The sequence below is a fragment of the Dermacentor albipictus genome, chromosome 2 (assembly GCF_038994185.2).
Source record: "Dermacentor albipictus isolate Rhodes 1998 colony chromosome 2, USDA_Dalb.pri_finalv2, whole genome shotgun sequence".
NCBI lineage: Eukaryota > Metazoa > Arthropoda > Arachnida > Ixodida > Ixodidae > Dermacentor > Dermacentor albipictus.
This window is the reverse complement of record NC_091822.1, coordinates 167,496,078-167,515,924: the sequence shown is the minus strand read 5'-3', so window position 1 is coordinate 167,515,924 and position 19,847 is coordinate 167,496,078. Positions and strand designations below refer to the sequence as shown.

The 19,847-nt window shown below is 46.4% G+C and overlaps 1 protein-coding gene across 1 annotated transcript in view; it reads right to left on the bottom strand.

The window, feature by feature from the left end:
• The window catches only part of LOC139056284 (double C2-like domain-containing protein beta), a 33,531-nt gene that overhangs the window by 13,242 nt on the left and 442 nt on the right, over positions 1-19,847 (bottom strand). Inside the window, exons 2-5 of the mRNA XM_070534386.1 lie at positions 18,483-18,562; positions 3,606-3,680; positions 3,407-3,510; positions 1,511-1,634 (exon numbers count right to left, since the gene is read on the bottom strand). Of these exons, the coding sequence (XP_070390487.1) occupies positions 1,511-1,634; positions 3,407-3,510; positions 3,606-3,680; positions 18,483-18,562 (383 nt within the window). The remainder of the gene's footprint in view (positions 1-1,510; positions 1,635-3,406; positions 3,511-3,605; positions 3,681-18,482; positions 18,563-19,847) is intronic.

The following is a 19,847-nucleotide window of genomic DNA, read 5'->3' as shown; positions in this document are numbered from 1 at the left end:
TTCTTCCTTTCCGTAACATCATATATATATATATATATATATATATATATATATATATATATATATATATATATATATATATATATATATATATATATATATATATATATATATATATATATATATATATATATATGTATTGCAATTGACTGTGGTTTAGTATTTTACTTCTCCGCGATGAGGCCGGACGGGTCAAGTGGGCTCCTCAACAACGCAATGCAATGGGGTGAACTCGGTTTAAATCATGGATCCGGGACCTCAAAGAGATGCGACGCAATGCTAAAGCAATTTTCTTGCATTTACCGCCAAATTAACACTGCATTTGCTGCCTCGCGAAGAAGAGTGAAGTGCAAAAAGTGATCCTTGTGTCACCGTTCTAAAGTGCACGCGTTTGTAAGGTAAGCTGCATGCTTGTAAATATACGATCAAGACGGCGCACAAGGAAGACCAAAAAAAAAGGGAGACTAAGCTGACAGTTCAGCTATAGTTTTTCTTCGACGTTATTCGCCGTTTTGAACAATAATCGTCGCCTCGTGATTTTCGCACACCTCACAGAATTTCGCATGTAGGTGGCGGCTTGAAGTGAATAACAATGGGCAAGTAACGTTTCAGCAAGGGGGCCTGTCCTCTTCAGGGCAGCTCAATCTGCTGCACTGACGATGACAGCCTTTTGTTCTCGAAATTTTTACCCTGGCGACATTCCTCGTTCCGTGGACTCGGGCCGTTGACTCGGGCGGCATCTTCGGCTTGCCGGACGGCTCAGAGCTGGTCTCCCAGCTCCGACCTTTTGAGAACTCTAGAGGCCTATAGACCCGAAATTTTTTTGAACGTGGCTACATCCATCACGTTCGCAGGAGGCTATTCTTACGCTACAGCGGTGCTTAAGGTGCACTGGCCTCAGTGACTGCTTACAGTTCTGCAGAACTACAACGTCTTGCGTCGTTCGTGCAGTACTCACGTTCTCCTTTTTTTCCTCTTTTTATTCAACCTTTCCCTTACTCCTGGCATGGCTTAGCAAAGCGAACGTTAGTCTGGCAGGCCTGCCTAGCGTTCCTCCCCTTGCTTTCTCTCTCTCTTCATATTTACTGCGCACTTTAGAGTTTGGAGACGAATACAAACGTCATTCCATTCATTCTTGTCCACACAGAGCTGATGTACACACGTCTCGACTGTTGCCTAGAGCGCAATAAAACGGTATTCTTGCGCTGTGGCTTGCTTTCAAAAACTACGATCGTGTGATAACGATAGTCAGCTGTACACTAATTCACAAAGTTTCAGCGCGATATCCTGAGCCTATAGTGGCTGACTTATTGCTCTTTATTTTCTTCGCGGCTCACTGCTCGGGAGAGTCTACGCAATAGTGTGGACGCTGGTACTGGATGCAAGAAATGTGTTAGCAACGTAGCGGGGACACCTTTCCAAGTCGGTAGTCAACGCACCTGGGCAGATGTTCGAGAAATCAGTCGACCGATTCGGAAGCCCTCATTCGGAGGCGTTCACCGAACCTCACCTGTCGGCTCCTGTCCAGGGCTGCGTTGAGCCAGCACATCTGGTTGGGCGTGAGTAGCGAGAGCGGCACCGTGGTCGAGCCCAGGGCGCAGCTCCCGAACCGGTAGTCGTCCAGCACGGTCAGCCTGCGACGGACCCCGGTGCTTCCTGTTACACTTACCGAGACCACGCACCTCGCGCAAGTCGCAATCGTTCCTCCGACACCGACCTCTAACCGACTCGGAGGCAGGCCTGACTTCTACGACTACACGACTATGATCCACCATGTATACAGTCACCGTCACGGCGTCGGGCTCTTTCAGGAGAGAGCGCTTCCTCGCCGGGTTCCCTTGACGCTACGCCAATGTTAAGAGCACCAGCCAACGTCGCCAGCGTCCCGCTCTTTTTCTTTTTTTCTTTCAGGAGAAATATGTGATGAACGAACGCCGGTGACGCCTTCACCGAGAAGGTGTGGCGGTGACGCAATACACCTTATATATATATATATATATATATATATATATATATATATATATATATATATATATATATATATATATATATATATATATATATATATATATATAGTGTCTTATGATATTTTTTACATTTCTCTCTATTTTAAGCTTTATTCGCTCAGAGCGGGCTTAACGCAACATCTGTTGCCGCAACAGCACGCCAGGTGCTCCGTTTCGTTCGCGTTTGCAACCAATGGTAATTTAGGTGCCGTTTTGTTGCTACAGACACCGCGGACTTTTTTTCACTCAATGGACGAGTTCACACTTCCGCATAAAAAAAAATGCAAATGAAAGTGGATAAAAAAACTAACTGACGTTTTCCCACGTCTTCGCATTACACGTGCGACGCTGTTACCAATTTTGAGGATGATAGCGAATTTTTAGGATGACACCAGTTTCGAGATTTTCTTTCACAGATTGTGCAACGAAATGCAAGGGAGTTCCAGTTGTTTTTGCGCGTCGACGCATAAAACTGCGGTTTCTTAGAAAGAATTTTTGCCGCAAGTAGCGCATATATTGAAAGCCGCGCGATCCTTACAAATCGTTCCAAATGGATAATTTAATAGAAACTTACTCGTGCCAATTCGTAAATTGCCACTGGCGCCGCAAATCATTTAACTCAGAAGTTAATTATTGTCTATTATCTCAATTAGTCGACAATGCATTTCGATTTCTCATGCCAGTAATGTCCGTCGTTTCGAGGAATCCGGCTCAAGCACTGCAATTACGCCATCTGGCACAGATAATTTTTAAACATTCTTTTTGAACTTGAAAAACCAAGCCGCATGCCAATTCGGTAAGAGTTCGCAATAATGCGGCCGCGCTACACTACGGCATTCCTTCGATAAGCCCTGAAACTGCTTAAACAGCGACAATCCATCAGGCTATCAACACGTCTCAGGTGAGTAAAAAGAGGCTGTGGAGAGCGCATAGCATAATGCACGTCCCACGCTGTTGCGAAAGAATGTTCCCGCAGCACTTACAGGCACTCAGTGGCGTGACATACTTCTCAATTAACGGAAAGTATTACAGAACACCCGTACAAAACTCACACTGTTTGCAGTTCTTCTTTCTCTGTTTTTTTTCTTCTTAAGAACAATACAGGAATGAAACCGGCTTTCAGCAATGTTGTTGACATAACTGGTAATGATATTTTCTTCTCTTCCCTGTCACAATGTTGATATCAATAAAATCATTTTTCCCGATGTGTACTTCGTGTTGAGAGCCTATTTTTGTGTAATTCTTTATATCGTATCAATTTCACAACTTCTTTTCTATATCGCATAACAGTGTACTGATATTTGTGCTATGTTTTTATCCACGCTACATGCCCCCTCCCACCCTTCTATTCCGTGTGGCGATTTAGGTCAAGTGTATATAGAGATAACTAGACTATATACTTGAGCTTTCGTTCGTCGATGGTGCTGTCTGCGTGGAACACAAGGGTCTCGTTGAACTCGGGATTCACGGTCTTGTGCAGAGTCTTCGTCTGCTTTGTATCACCCTGGAGAGCAGCAAAAGAAATGCAACACTACTATATTTCCTGCACGTATGTTTCAGCTTCGTCGCAAAGCCAACGGCCAGGACGCCATCGTTCACCTTTTTGAAGCTGGGCAGGAGTTGTACCCTGACGAAGGGATCCGAGAAGCCGCTGTAGTCTGTGCCGTACAGTTCCTGCGAAATCACGTCCGCGAGTAAAAAAAGAAGAGAGAGAGTGTCAAAGCACAGAGAACAGGGTCAAACCGCCATTGTGTTACATCGCCAGTAACACTGGCACAGAAGCACTGCATGCTGGAGGAGTTGGTATTTCGTAACTGATGAAGAACAGCGTGATAAACAAGTATGAGAAGAAATAAACGCGACAAGAGCGCTGAGTAGCAACTGAGGTTTATTTGTCAGAAACACGAACGTATATATGTATTTTTGTTTGAAGTACGCGTTAACAGGAGGTCTCGAGTTGTCTGTTGACTATAAGACCTCTTATACCGATATGTCATCTTTGAAATGCATACTTCAGATTTATGAAAATAAAATTGAAATTGAAAGTGAAAAACGTTTCAGATGAGCCTGTTAAGTAACATGTAAGAAAGTCGCAGTTTCGCCAGAAAAGTGAAGCATCGGTTGCGGTAGCAAGTTAGCAGACAGTGATACGAAGTAAGGATAGCACTTTTATCGGCCGTATCAACTTGTGAACGCTCATTTGCTAACTAAATTAACAAGCATGTTGCCAGCGAGCAAAGCAAGCATGAACTAATCACGCTCGATGACCGCGGGCGCGCGCTGACGAAACGCTGGCATGAGGAAGCGCGGCAGCAGCAGCGAGCGAAGTGACCTTCGTGCTGCGTCGCGCATCAACGACCGATGGGCGCCGAGAACACGCAGCACACACAAAGGTACGAGCCGTCGACGCACCTACACTCTTCCCCCAACACAGATCGCTTTGAGTATACGGCCCCGCAACCGCGTGTAGCCGCCACATACGCAGTTGCAGCCGGAGTAGAAGAATAAAATTCAGCCTTTGTTCTGCATAAAGGAAAACAAGGGTGCGATCGCGCAAACAGCTCGCTTTTCCGTTCTCTCGCTTGCCGTCTCGTGATTCGTTGGCGCCCGCGCGTTTCGTCACGGCCGTCATTGCGCCGGGGCGGGACCACAAAATGCGCTTACGTCACACTCCTGTCAATCATTCCAAAACCGAGTGAAATCGGCCGCTATCGTGGAACGGTCGACAAGGGCATTCGTTTCGAAGAATGAATGGCCGTTGCCATAGCAGCGCTAGTAGCAGACGATGCGCCTGTCGTCTGCTCGTAATGTCGTCGCTCGCCGAGCTTGGTTGGCCCTGCCGGGGGTCCAGTTTTTTTAGATTAAAGCGCGATCTGCCACTGCAGAACGTTAGCGATGTTAATTATTGAAAACAACTGTGATCACAGTGAAATTAAATGTTGTGCCTGCGCTGTGATAAATATAACTAGTGTTCTTCTTTTTAATGTTGTTTGATCTGACCTCATTTGTCGAGAATGCTCGCCGTTTCACGTTGTGCTCAGAGAATCGCGTTCATTGTTCGGCGGTTTGACGCTCACGAGTCACGATGACAGCTCCTATTATCGCGCTTTTGGAGTCTCTCGGGCAGCCTCGGCGACGCATCTCTCGGGACGCATTTGACGAGCTTACCGAGGAAGAGTTCCGCGAGCAATTCAGGCTCTCGAAGAGCACTGTACGGTGGTTCTGCGAGCAATTGGAAGACGTTATGGGTGGCCTTCGGACCGGTGGCATCACGACGCAAGGCAAGGTGCTTTGTGCTCTCCGTTCGCGACGGGGAGCTTCCAAAGATCCATTGGCAGCGAAGAATTGGTATCCATAGGGCTGGCTTCCGTGAGCGAGACCATTCGCGCAGTTGCGGAAACAATAACCGGGATGCGCCGGCAACAGGGTTGGGTGAGCTTCCCGTTGACAACGGCCGGCAAGCCTAGTGCAAAGGCGGCCTTTACGGATCGCGGCCGCATTCCCGGTGTAGTGGCCTGGGCCGCTATTTTGTAGCGATGCCTTATGCCTTATTCTATGCTATTCTTATCATCCACCACACACGGCGGCCTGATCCCGTTGATAGTGGGGGCAGACCATCGCTCTGACCACTGGCTTAGCGCAAAAAGCCTGAAAAAGCATAGAATCGGAAAAGGCATCGCTACAAAATACCGGCCCTGTGTCGACGGGACGCTCTTGGGTCAGCGCGCGCGATGTCCGAACAAGGTACGGATGGCCCTCTATGAACGCGACCAACAGTTCGCGTTGGTGCGGCGACACGTGCGGGTCAAGTCTTAGATTTTTGTGCGACGACATAACGATTCGCAGTCGATGAACAATGATCGCCAATTGAACTGCGCGCTCCTGCCAATTTGTTTTGGCGTGTGCGATACCACCTAGCGGACTAAACCAAAATATATGCCGCTTAAATTAGTTTTCTTCTCTCGCATCACATTTCCGACGCAGATTATATGTTGCAACAGAAAGTGTTTTTTTCTTATATTACGTGTTTAATTATTAAAGCATCACAAACATTCTGCACGTAATATATTGTCCCCGATCGAAGCCCAAACTGGTGACGCAAACTTCCGGGGCTGGGCTCGCTCGTTTATTGGCTGTGCTCTCCCTCCCGTTCTCACAAATCTTGTGGACGGCCCACTTTGTGACGTAGCAGCCAGACCGAACGAACGGAAAAGCGAGCTGTTTGCGCGATCGCACCCCAATATACAGATAGCAGGCCTGCCAAAGCCTCAGAGGGCTCGACTAGCAGTGATCAGGTCACAAAAAATTGCACGTGATTATTCGCGGAGTTAACTATTAGCAGGTCGGAACGAAATGTTGAAATTATACAAAATGTTCTTATAAACTTCGAAAATCCTGAGCAATTTCTGGATCCCACGTCTTGCGTTTGCTTCTAAGACAAGCGTTTGCAATTTATTAAATATGGCTCGAACACAATATTGGAGCGTTTTTCTCCCGTACTTTGTTGCCGTCTTGGGGTCACGTACAGTTCTTTCGATCTTAGGGAACGGGCTGGTGCAGGCACGTACCCAGCCCCCGAAATCAAGTGGCATAGCCCCCCCCCCCCTTCCCATCCACGCCACCACTCCTCACACATTCCTAAAGCGCCGCCAGATTAATGCTGAGACTTGGCAGCTGTTCATCGGTCAGCCTTATGCTGCCTTTTTCCCTCCTTTTAGATGGCGGTAGTTATCGGCATCTCTTGTAATGTGAAGGACAGTTTTCTCATACATTCCGCACCCGCGCGATTAACACGAGATGCGTTCAGTTGTCACCATCTATTCAACCGTCACGTGCATAGCTGTTGCTTTTGTTAGTTCAACCTTCTTTGTTTAGGCTGATCCTGGGACCAGGAGAGGGATGCGGCTGTTACTCAGCTGGTCTGTACACTCATGGAACGAGTTGCGGCCGGAGAAAACGCCAATTGCGTTTAACTTTTCCCTTTGCTTCATTATTTCCTTGAGTTACGGCGCGCCGCGACGCTGGCAGATGCCCGGAACCATATACACGTGATACGGGTTAGATAAGATGGGAAATAAAATGATGTGAAAGAACGTCCATCATGAAACCCTGCAATAACCCTTAAACCCATAAGCAAGACGACTGTCGCCCGTTACCTCGTCTGTTTTTCCTTAATTTTATAGCACCTTTCGTGCAAAATTGGAAACTGGAAAGAAAAATCGCAAGGAGTTGAGAAATTAAGCGATCTACTAAGGGAGAGAGCCAACGCAACAACCAAACTGCAAGCAACAGCAAATAATAAAAATGTTAACCGTTGTTTATGAGAATATTTATGGATCAACATCTTTTTATTTAAAAAGGAAGTAGAGAAAACGCTGCCGGAAGTGGAGAATAATTACTTGCTTTGAATGACGCTTCTACAGTTATCGGTCGAACCGCCTCGCGTAGCCACTTCTCTGCTGTGCTTATGTGGGTGTTTTTCTAACCTTTCTCTGTGAGCGCAGTACGTCTAGAATCGCAGAGTCCTGCGCTCTACGCGGTTGTATGGGAGTGGCGGCCGCACAGCGTTACGCAATTCGCAGAACTGTCAAAACTGATCCACAAGGCGAAAATAACTGATATTCGAAACTATAACATGAGAAAGACTGAAGAAGCCGTAAAAAAATGAACGCAGCCTGAAATCAGTAAAAAATAAACCTGGCATAGGACAAACCATGGTGTATGAACTAAAACATAAGAGGGATAATATCATAAGCAATCTCGAAGTTACAGTAAAAGCAGCGGAAAAATTCTAACCTGACCTGTATACAGTACCCAGAGGAGTCCCGATACCTCACTTAGAAACAGTAATGAACAGGATACAGAAACTCTCCTATAACTAGCGATGAGGTCAGAAGGGCCCTGCAAGACATGAAACGATGAAGAGCGGGAGGAGAAGGTGGAATAACAGTCCATTTAATCAAAGATGGAGGAGACATAATGCTGGAAAACTGGCGGCTCTTTATACGAAGTGTATATCGACTGCAAGGGTCCCAGAAAACTGGAAGAATACAGACATTATACCAATCTACAAAAGAAGGAGACGTTAAAGAATTGAAAAATTATAGGACCATTAGCTTGCTCCCAGTATTATATAAGATATTTGCCAAAATAATCTCCAATAGAATAACGGCAACACTGGATTTTGTCAACCAAGGGAACAGGCTGGCTTCAGGAAGAGATACCTTACAATGGATCACATCCATGTCATCAATCAGGTTATCGCGAAATCTGGAGAGTACAATAAGCCTCTCTATGTGGTTTATATGGATTACGAAAATGCATTTGATTCAGTAGAGATACCAGCAGTATAGAGGCACTACGTAATCAAGGACTACAGAACGCTTACGTAAAAAGCCTGAAAAATATTGCTACATGTGTGTGGTATTTTTTTGTTTGAACGAGGTGCGTGGGCGCAATCACTCCAGAAAAGAGGAGGAAGAACGAACTGGGCTCGCGCTGTGAATCTAACCGGTCAGCGCTGCAACCGTTGTTGTAAATATAATCTGTAAATGGTTTCTCGTCTTACTGGCTCGTCCTTCGCGTAAGAATATATACAGAGGTTCTACAGCTGCCTTAATTCTACACAAGAAAAGCAGGGAGATACCTACAGGGAAATGGGTCAGACAGGGAGACACAATTTCTCCAAAGCTATTCACTGCGTGCTTAGAAGAATTCAAGCTATTAAACTGGGAAGGCTTAGGAGTAAAGATCGACGGCAAATATCTCAGCAACCTTCGGTTTGCCGATGACATTGTTCTATTCAACAACAATGCAGACGAGTTACAACAAATGATTGGATACCTTAACAGAGAGAGTGTAAGAGTGGGGTTGAATATTAATATGCAGACAATGACGATAATAATAAATAGCCGGGCAAAGGAACAAGATATCAGGATCGCCAGTCGGCCACTAGAGACTGTGAAGGAGTACGTTTACCTAGGTCAATTAATCACAGGGAACCCTGATCATGAGAAGGAAATTCACAGAAAAATAAAAATAGGTTGGATCGCATACGGCAGACATTGTCAGCTCCTGACTGGAAGCTTATCATTATTATTGAAAAGTAAGGTGTGCAATCAGTGCATTTTGCCAGTGCTGACATATGGGGCAGAGACTTCAGAATGAGTTAAGGACCGCGCAAAGAGCAATCGAACGAAGATTGCTAGGCATAACGTTAAGAGAGAGGAAGAGAGCGGTTTGGATCAGAGAGCGAACGGGTATAGACGATGTTCTAATTGACATCAAGAGGAAAAAATGTAGCTGGGCAGGTCATGTAATGCGCCGGTTAGATAACCGTTGGACCATTTGGGTTACGGAATGGGCACCAAGAGAAGGTAAACGCAATCGAGGACGACAAAACACTAAGTGGAGCGATGAAATTAGGAAATTCGCGGGCGCTAGTTGGAATCGGTTGGCGCAGGACAGGGGTAAATGGAGATCGCAGGGAGAGGCCTTCGTCCTGAAGTGGACATAAAACAGGATGATGATGATGATGATGATGATGATGATGATGATGGAGGTGGTGGCCCCCCCCCGAAAAAAAATCCTGGGTACGTGCCTGGGCTGGTGTATACCATATCTCAAAATCATTATTCCAGAAGTGTTTAATTACGACCCTTTCGACAATGAAGGAAGTTAAGAGCTCCGCCCCCAACTCCCTCCCCTCCCTCTCCTCCCTCCGTTGCCTAGGAACGTTGCATTTGGGTGCCTCGCGCACTACGGAAGACGGCGCGATTCCTCCCCGCTCTTCTCCTAGTCGCGCGGTCGAGATCGAAACTCAATCGTCCGCTCCCCTAGCACGCTTTCACTGGCTCATACAGCGTGTAATCGCCCTTGCATACAGCGTGTAATCGCCACATACAGCGTGTAATCGCACATGCAGCGTGTATTCGACGGCGTAATCACCCTTGGACATTATATGAAACATCACGGCGACGGCGACAGCAAAAATGCGCCTGGAGTGTAAAAATGACCGCCCCTTCCAGTCCACGAAGATGGTCGAACAGCGAAGCCGTGTTAGATACACCGAGTGCTACACCATGAAAGTCAAACTTCGCAAGCAGGCTACATTGTAAATCTTTTGTTTCACCATTCTTTCACCTTATTTTTCTTTTGCTTGCTTCGCGTGGTGAGCATGCTTTGGGAGTGCTTTCTTTTGCGGTTATCCCTGTGTGTTATTTTTTTGCGTTTGAGGCAGGTCCAACGACGACGAGTCAGCTCACGAGCCAACTCTCGCCGACTCTCGCAGTAGGCAGGTTCTTCCTCAGGAGTAAGCACCACACGTGGTCTTCCATAGCTGGGATCGAATGTGCGAAACCACTAATCCAAAGCTCCGTATATTGGGCGTAAAGCCCACCATTCGCGATGCGGGCGCTGCAATCGTTTGGCGATTGGTTGGATTGGTCTGACGATTGACGTCTTTGTGTTTCTTAATGAGGGTGCACACACGTTCAGCTGCGACGGACAGAACGACGTCAGTGATGGTATGCCCGCAGTCCGCCGTTGTCGCTTGTGTTCGATGTCTCGAGTTTGCTCGGTGGCGTGGTTAGCAGCATCCGCCCGGCATTTATACTTGCGATTCTCCAAAATTAAATTACTTCAGAATTAAATCTGTCCGTCACATAAGACAATGAATGGATCATACCCCCTTAAGCAATGGCTCATACCCCAGTAAACGCGGCCTCCTCGTTATGGCGACAGAAGGGAAGTGAGATTCTATGCTGCAATGACGAGCCGCATCGGAGCCAGCTGTGGAATAAGACGTAGCTCCAGCCATTGCTGATGATGATAGTTTTAGCGAACTCCGACAACAACGGCACAGGGTCCGCATAAACAGCTTCGCTTTAAAAGCTACCTCGTCCAAAGCAACTTATGCTTAGGAGAACGGTGAATTGGCCAGCTGGCATTGCTTCATATTTATTACAGCGCAAACAACGAAGACGAAGGGTAGACGCGAAATCTGACAACTGCTCGCATCTGGCCGCGCTCTGTAAGAGCTAAACTTGCCAAGCGCTGTTAAATCAAATGTTCCGTCACAACGAGAGAATTAATGGAGGTACTGTAAAACAAAGCAAAAAGCGGAAATGTGTTCGTAAGCGAGCCATCACAGGCCCTTTTAGACAATGAGCTTGCTCCTTTATATATCTGACTCTTAGGCTACTTTGATGTGGGTGTCTTTTGCTGGATAGTGATCTGTAGGCGTCTGGCAAGCACGCACGGGAAGCTTGGGGTTTCTATCAAACGGCCATTTCCAATAAAGAAAAGGCAGCAGATCCAATGTGCCTTGTTGGAATCTGTATACATATCGAAGCTTACGAGGCAGTGTTCACGTGCGCCTTTTCATCTGGCTCATGAATGTCCCGATCGAGGAACTATGCAGTGCAGCCCACCTTAGCACGCAACCAGCGTTATCTCGTGCGCCATCTCGTGGGATTGCCAAGAAGTCCGAGCATGACCTCCGAGACGAGGAGCGTGGCGCGCTGGTGCTTCCGAGTGATGAGAATTGTTCGCTCGCTTGGCCGCACACTCAGTGGCGCATACTCAGTGACCCAAGTAGGCGGTAGGTTCATCGAAGAGTGGCGCGTACCCAATGTATTCACAGCGCAGCTCGCTAAAGCGTTGGCGTGAAAGGCGTTCATTCAAAAGCGGCACTTACCCAGAGCATTTGTGACGTAGCCTTCGAATGATTCGGGTTGCTATCCCTGACGAGCCCTTGAGACGTGGGCTTGTTTCCGCTCGGCATCGGAGAAATTTAAGGGACCTTTTTCGTCATTATAGAGCGCCACATTTCCAGCGGCAATACGTGTTTACCCAAGTTGGCGTCGAAGACGTTCATCGCAGCTCGGCACACACCTACTCACGGACACCCAGTGACCCAAGTCGGCATCAATGATGCTCATTGGAGACGAGCACAGATCTAGTGGCACACATCCAGAAGTCGACGTGAAGAGTTTCTCCGAACAGCGCTACCTACCCAGTCCTGAGTCTGTAGCCAACCATGTCGGAATGAAAAGAGGTTCGCTCCCGAGTGGCACGTATGTGCACGCTGCCTCCTATTCAGTAGCCCAATTTAGCCCCATGGTTGTTTTCAAACCATGGTAATCTAAGCACAGCTACCCGATGCACTACCCACTCGACTATTCGACTAGCCAGTGACGCAAGTAGGCGGGAAAACGGTTATATGCAAACATAGATAGATAGATAGATAGATAGATAGATAGATAGATAGATAGATAGATAGATAGATAGATAGATAGATAGATAGATAGATAGATAGATAGATAGATAGATAGATAGATAGATAGATAGATAGATAGATAGATAGATAGATAGATAGATAGATAGATAGATAGATAGATAGATAGATAGATAGATAGATAGATAGATAGATAGATAGATAGATAGATAGATAGATAGATAGATAGATAGATAGATAGATAGATAGATAGATAGATAGATAGATAGATAGATAGATAGATAGATAGATAGCCCCAGAAAGTGCGTCAAGTGCCAACACATTAAAAATGCCGGCGCACGGTTATGACCTAATGCTTAGTGTACATGGAGACCAAATAAACACGCCTCAGAACATTTTTGTATTTTTGTTTTATTATAAGGCGTTTTATATTTGGACCTTTTTAATTGATCTTCAATGTCTTATTGTCTGTAATAAATTAATGTCATGCTTATCTGCGTTTCAGCGCTTTTCGAATATGTGAACAGGGGCTCGCGAACTCGTTTGGAAGGTTCTATTGATATGGATGTCACGAGTAAGTTATATTTCCGTGAAACAAATGTGCACTTACCGTCGAATGTAGGCGATCATGCGCTTCGTTTGTTTTAAATCTTGTTCGATGTTGACTATATTGACAACGTACTTATTTATCCTTTTCTCGGGAACTGTATTTCACTCGCTAAGAACTTAAAGTTATCGCTCAGGGAAAGACGTGCTTGCATAGATTTACAACTTACGCGAATTATATTGTTGGTTCTGCCTGTCGTGCATGTCCTCCGTGCACTTTGCATAATCAGATTGCATGTGCGACACGGATTGTGTAGTAATAGTTTCTGGAAACAACGCAGACACTATCGGTTACACTGGAATCTTCGACGAGTGATGTATAAAATCCGACGCTCTTGACCCGCTGATAAAATTTCGACGATTGCCGACTGTGTTCGGCGCCATGGCTGTGCTTTGAGTGTGGCCTGTTTTTGTGGGCCACAGGTGCGCCCAATAAATAGTTAATTTACTCATTCATAGTTTTCCTACTGCGTTCTTCACTGTCACCAATACGCGACAATATTAGCGTATTTCCCGGTCTATATACCGCACCTGCTGTATAGACCGCTTGGCCGAACTCCGACAGAAATAGGCTGCGTTAAGTAGCTTCTCTGAAACCATTACACAGTAAGTAAGCAAAGGATTTTGTTGCCAACCGCTAAGAGCCTGGGTTTTTTGTTAGGCCGTACAAAGGAGTCAATATTAAAGCCGACAAAATCACTGTCGTCGGGGCTGCCAGAACAAAATCAAGTCAAGCATGTCTTATCCGACGAACGGCCAGCGTGATGTCTTTATCGCCTTCCGAATCTTAAGTTCCTGCAAACGGTCGACTACACTGAGCTCGATCAATTCCTTCAAGGTGGAACATTCTCTTACATGTAAATGTGTTTTACGTTTGAAGGCGTACGTATATTTCTTATACCCTAACTATACCATAAGTAGGCAGATATATCTAATATAAATCGTTCGCAGCGGTGATCACTGTGGAGCGTATTTTAGCTGTGATTTAGCACGGAAAGAACCTGCAGGTGCAGTCTGGCCTTATCTTCAAGCGCGCCTCCAATATTAAGAAATAAAATTATGCATACTCCGCACCAACAGATTGTGAGCACTCCACGAAATGTCAGCATTCATATTGGTACAGCTTGCGGGCTATGGACGGGAATATACGGTGAGTACTCCCTTTTCACTATCGGAGCGCTCACATCCGGCCTGCATATTTTAAGTTTAAAATATTATTGTTCGTTTTACATCCAGCACTGACACAGAACTGCGTTATATTGCTGGCTCTGCACGCGTCAGGAAATCAGTTGCATAGGGGCTAAATAGCACTAAAGCGAGATGCTTGAATGCCGACACTTCTTGTTTAAAAAGGAACTGTGTTGTCCGAATGATCTCAAAGTGATACAGCCCTCAAGAAGTTGATCTTTTCAAGAAATGTGGGACATGTTAGGTATGATACATCGGTAAATTTTGAACTCTGTTGGTCGTCCAGCAGGCCGAGAATGCCGTCAGAGCCGAAGGGCTTCTGGCCGCCACCTAGGCCGGGTTGGTATTATTATTACTACTATTACCATACCAGAAAAACAAGCATGCGCCAACCCACGCGATACATGCGTATAAAAATCCAATAAGACACGATAAGTCACAGCTTTCGCTTGGCGTCGACATTCAGTTTTTAAACAAGGCTTTATATTATAAGCAAATCTTGTTCCTGACCCGTTGGTGCTTGAGGGAAAACGGCTTGGCCTTTTAGGCGTGCAAGCATACGACAGGCGTGAACAATAGGAACCCTTATGAGATGGCTGGACAATCTCCTTGGTTGCTGTGCTCTGCGCATAGAACGGATGTCACAACATGTAGTCGACTTGAAACCCAGTCCAGGAGCATAATGCGCTTCAGCAATGGAGCGTCGGTTTCAGGATGAAGTGAGCCGATTACTTGTAATCCACTTCACGACTCGCGCACAACGGGTGTATTCGACCAGAAGAGGGTGTAATTTTGGTTGCACACTGCGTCCCAACATTTCGCATAGCCAATTTAGAGCCTGGCTTCTATCGCCAACTTAAAGAGAGTGCGGGAGTAAGCATGTTTCGTCAACGCCTAGCTAATCTGCTACTTCACGGATCCAGGACAGCCCTTATATTGGCTACCAGGGTTTGAGAATATGGGACCAAAACCTTGTCACATGAAACAACTAAAAAAAAAAAACACGTGGTGCGAGGCAACCTAATATCTGATTACAGCTAGAGTCCTAGCGTTTTGCATCACTCTAGTATTATTATAAATATTTCGAAACTTTTTTGGCTCGGTTTGTGGCATTCCAAACTAAAACAGACGCTTGGACAGGCTCCGCATAGCGAAAGACACAGAAATAAGTACTGTCCAAAAGATGGTGTAAATGACGAGGAACCGGCTCCAAGTTTGCTTCCAGCGCGCGCAGTTAGCAAAAGCATAGGCTTCGAGATTAGTTTCTGTAATTCGATCGGCGGGAGCAGTCACTGGGGCCGTGGATTTGGAGACCACCCATCATTCTGACCATACCGACGTTGTCTAACGTTATGCTCTGGTACACGATAGTTTTCTCATCTCACCCCTGTCAAAATGCGACCACTGCACCCGGGAATTGAACTAGCGACCTCATGCTCAGCACCGGAACGCCACATCCGGTCAACCACAGCGACGGGTAGCATTCTGAGACATTAAGCGTGTCGAATCTCGGTCCGTCTATAAAGGGCTGGCTTTCTTTTTAACACGTAAGCATTCTTAAGCGACCCACTCAGGAAACCCGTCCGTCGGTCTCTCAATCCGACGTAACGTGTAAAATGATTCGCTCCATAAAGAAGAACAGAAAATAGGTTCGAAAGGAAAAATGCGAGGAATAACGTTGGCAGTGGTGGGTTTCGAAACTACGATCCCACACACAGAAGCCGAATGTGATACCCACTGGAATAAACACCTACCCTTGCAGCAGACGGATAAATTGTGTCGGAGTAGTGTGGTGCCATATTTTATCAAAACTATCCCCCCAAATTATATGACAATTGGCCGCTCAGGTGACTCTATCATTACGACGAGTTTCCTTCACTTTTCATAATTAAGCAGTTCGCAGTGAAGTTGTAAAAGCTGTGGAATTCCCGTTTGTGGTCAATACATGGGCTTCTACAGGAGGGAAACGGACAGCCCCATGTTTTTCTGCTAAGATAAAGCTCTAGTCCTGCCGAGTTTCGTTAAACAAGTTAGGCAAGAAGTATGTTCAATTTCAAATTATAAACAAACGTGTTTATTTCCGTGCACTCCTTGGGATTGCAGCCCGCTCAATCGTGTTTTGTTTCGTGCACTGGTTTGGCTTTGTGGTCCAACCACGTTCACAGCATGGATTGGGGGCGAATTTGGAAGCACAGCGACACCTTCGAATTCGCTGTCATTACACTTTCACAGAGTGGATTGGGCTCCAATTCTTTCTTGTCTATTTTAATTGGGAGTGAAAAAAATGGTAATGTTCCGGTTCAGTTACAACTCGTGTAATGAAAAGCAGTCTTTTATTTTCGCCTTCTTGATCAGTTCTGTTTCGATACCCTGCTGATAACACTCGCTGTTCCTCACGTGCGGTGGAGCCTATCTATGAACAGTTTAATTATTCCAGCTTTCTGTACTCTGCCTAGAATCGTTCTGAGCTTATCGTGTACACTACATATACGGAGAGAGAGAAAACATGTTCACGCGAATCTATGCGCCGTCTTGGCTACGACCGCCCTCTCAAACGACACGATCTGATCCTAGAGGATCATATACCGTGTGTTCCAGCTACAATCAGCCAAGCTGTTCAATGAAAAAATGAATATTTAAAAACACACGGTATAAGTTACAGTTACAAAACCTACAGCGTTCGATTGCCAAAGGTGCGACGAGAGGTCTGAGGAGCGTACCTTGCACCGTACTTGTATTTTTAATCTCCTTTTTTGTCAAACAGCTTAGCTAACGTTAGCTGGAACGCCATGTATACAATACGGACCAAACCTGTATCGAACGCTGAAGCACAGCTTCTTTCCCCATCTTTTTTGGGGAAAACGACTACTCTGTGGCCTTCTAGAAGTGCAAGCATACGACAGGCTTGAACAATGCGAACATTTATGAAATGACCGGACAACCTCCTTGTCGAGCATGCCTTAGTTCTAACCTAACTACAGCGTAAAGATGACTAGTATTACATATCCGGTAGTCACCTATCAAATAAAATCCACTAAATAGGCATTCACGTATTACTTGCGGTTAGTGTTCAAATACTATTTATAGGCGTCCCATACTTACCTGTACTGTACTGTATTGTACGTCTGGCACAACTCTATAGAAAAGCGCGAAGTGGATTTCTCGGCAAAAGCAGTCCTTATTTGGGGCCGCCCTAGCTACACGTTGCCTTTCAGTTTGTAACACATTCGCAAACTCATCGACATTATGAGGGCTTCTGGTGGGCAAAAGAGTTCCGAAGCGAGTACTCACCTGAGTAAAGGGCGGAGTACACGTGCTGCGTAAATCAGGGGACATAGTCACAAATAGTGCTTACGCCAGCAAGAGCAGGCATTAGCCAAATGTGGTGCTGGACGCATCGTTTGCGAAGGCTGCCGGCCAAAAAGTTGTTGCGAATAGAGGCCCCCGAAATTGGTGAGCCATGCGTCTGTTTGTTCTGGTCACCTCTCCCTTCATTTTCCCAGCAGGCCTGAATTCAGGTCAAACCTAATCGGGCCAACCAGACCATTCGGGCCAATCAGGGCGAGATAATATGCTCGGACACCGGTGTCTCACCACCTTATGGTTGTCGCGCCCTCTGGTGGGAAAATTGCAGGGCTACAGGCGACCCAAAGGTCTCCACCTCCGCGTGTTAAGCACCCCAATATATGTCACGCGTACGCGCTTCGTCAAAAGTATACGAACTACGTTGTCTGCGACTGCCAGGTTGACCACAGGTTGTTTAGGGGAGTTCCTGTGGTATGTAGTGACTCCTTAGGGAACGGAAAGAACTCTTGCTTGCCATCCAGACGTTTCGAGTGTCAGGATGCGGCATAGGAACGGCACCTCACAGTCGAAAGACGTGTGTGGGGAAAGTGTGGAGTAGTCCGCATACTTTTGACAAAGGCTGCAAGCGTACGCATTGGCTTAAATACACAAAACGTGTAACCTGCATGCATACGCATTTATCGCGGCAACCTTTATTAAATTTGCGCATTTTCACATCTTCGTGCGCCTGGAAATTATGAGTTGGACGGAACACTTCACTTCGCTGGACGTAGACTGGGCACCACATCAGCAAACGCGGTTTTGCGTCTACATAAGGGTTATATTTGATCAAGATGGTCGGAACATGGCCTTGAATCATAGATTTAGCATTCATAACCGTACTAATAAGGAGCAGTATGTATCATACTATAATTTCATGCGATCATATCGGTGCATGCATACGGGAATAAAATATCTTTACATAGGATCACATGAGATAATACGCGATTCTAGATATGGGATACACGGCGCATGTGACCTTTTGGAATACAGGAAGGATTATGAGGATTGCATAAAGGCTTTCTGGGCCGAAAAGGTTGCTGCGATAAGAGCACGCATTTAAAGCCGCGAATGAAACAGAAGCTGCCAAATTCAGTCACCTTTGCGCGATGGATGATGCACTTGAGCGCCTTGCCACCATTGAGCAAGAGCAGCGAGAACTCCAGGGTCCCCGCCGATACTGGACGAGAGAGAATAAGGGCATATGTTGCGTTGCAGGAAGACAGCCTTGCCGATTGCCTCTTATTCGCCGAAGTCACCCTTGAGGTCCTTCTCTCGCAGCTGTGATAACGAGAGTTGCTCAATCGTACACCCAGCTGCCAAATTCCCCTTACAGACAAGAGTATGTTCACTATGGTATGTTGCTCTCTCGCAACACCCAGCCGTTTAGACCAGCCACACTTAATCTCGACAACAGTCGCCAGCCTACGGCGCAACGCGCGCTGGGCCAACACCACCTAGATAGCACAAGGTCTGTTTACTCCGATCCATGACGTCACGCTACCTGGCCCGAAATTTCTATTGACAAGACTGGCGTGATGAAGGCGGTGACATCAAAATCACTGATGCCTACTCGGGAGCACCCCCATTAGATTATATGGCAGTCGGGCCAGGTAGCATGACGTCATGGATCGGAGTGAAAAGGCCTTGTGCTATCTAGGTGGTGTTGGCTGGACTGCTAGTTTGATGACGCTGGGCTGCTGATGGCAAGATTACGGCGAGCGAACACAGGCGACAAGCGATAAGAACAGGCTGAGCGTCATCGCAGTTGTCGTTGCTTCTGCCAGTTCCAGCGTTCCCCGGCAAAAGTTGGTTTACCCCTAGAAGCGCTGCAAATTCTGGTCTATAAAGCCGGCACGTCAGAATGTCGTACGTCGCAGTGATGATGGCTTAGTCGTCTGCTGATTGCCGCGTCATTTAGAGACAAGAATATATGCACCGCGCACTCGCAATATGGCGTTACGGCTATTTCAGCACTCTAGAAGTCGTGCTAAAACCAGCCGCCATGCACAGCGACAGAAACGAGAGGACACTTTCAACGACAGGCGCGCACCCGTTTCATGGCTCGCTTAGAAACGACTAAGCGAGGCCTCACCCGATCTTGTGCATTCTTTTGCTCTTATGCATTCTTATGCTCTTATGCGATCTTAGGATCTTATGTGATCTTATGCGAGGCCTCACCCGATTATGCATTCTAACGCACGAGCGTTAGAATGCATAATTCGTGGGCCTTCGCCCCCGTTGCCTGGAGGCATGCACGCCTGTTTCGCAGAGCGTGGAAACTTTCGCCTCGAGATTAACGATGACGACAACGCATCTCCGAACGCGTAAAGCCTCCTACAATATATACATGCTCCTATGTGGTCTGGCGGTTCTGTCTGTATTGAAAGCTTGTGCGTGCGCTGTCTACAAACCAGGCCCTGTACTCACGAAAGACATGTTACGCTAAATCTGTTCATAAGAAC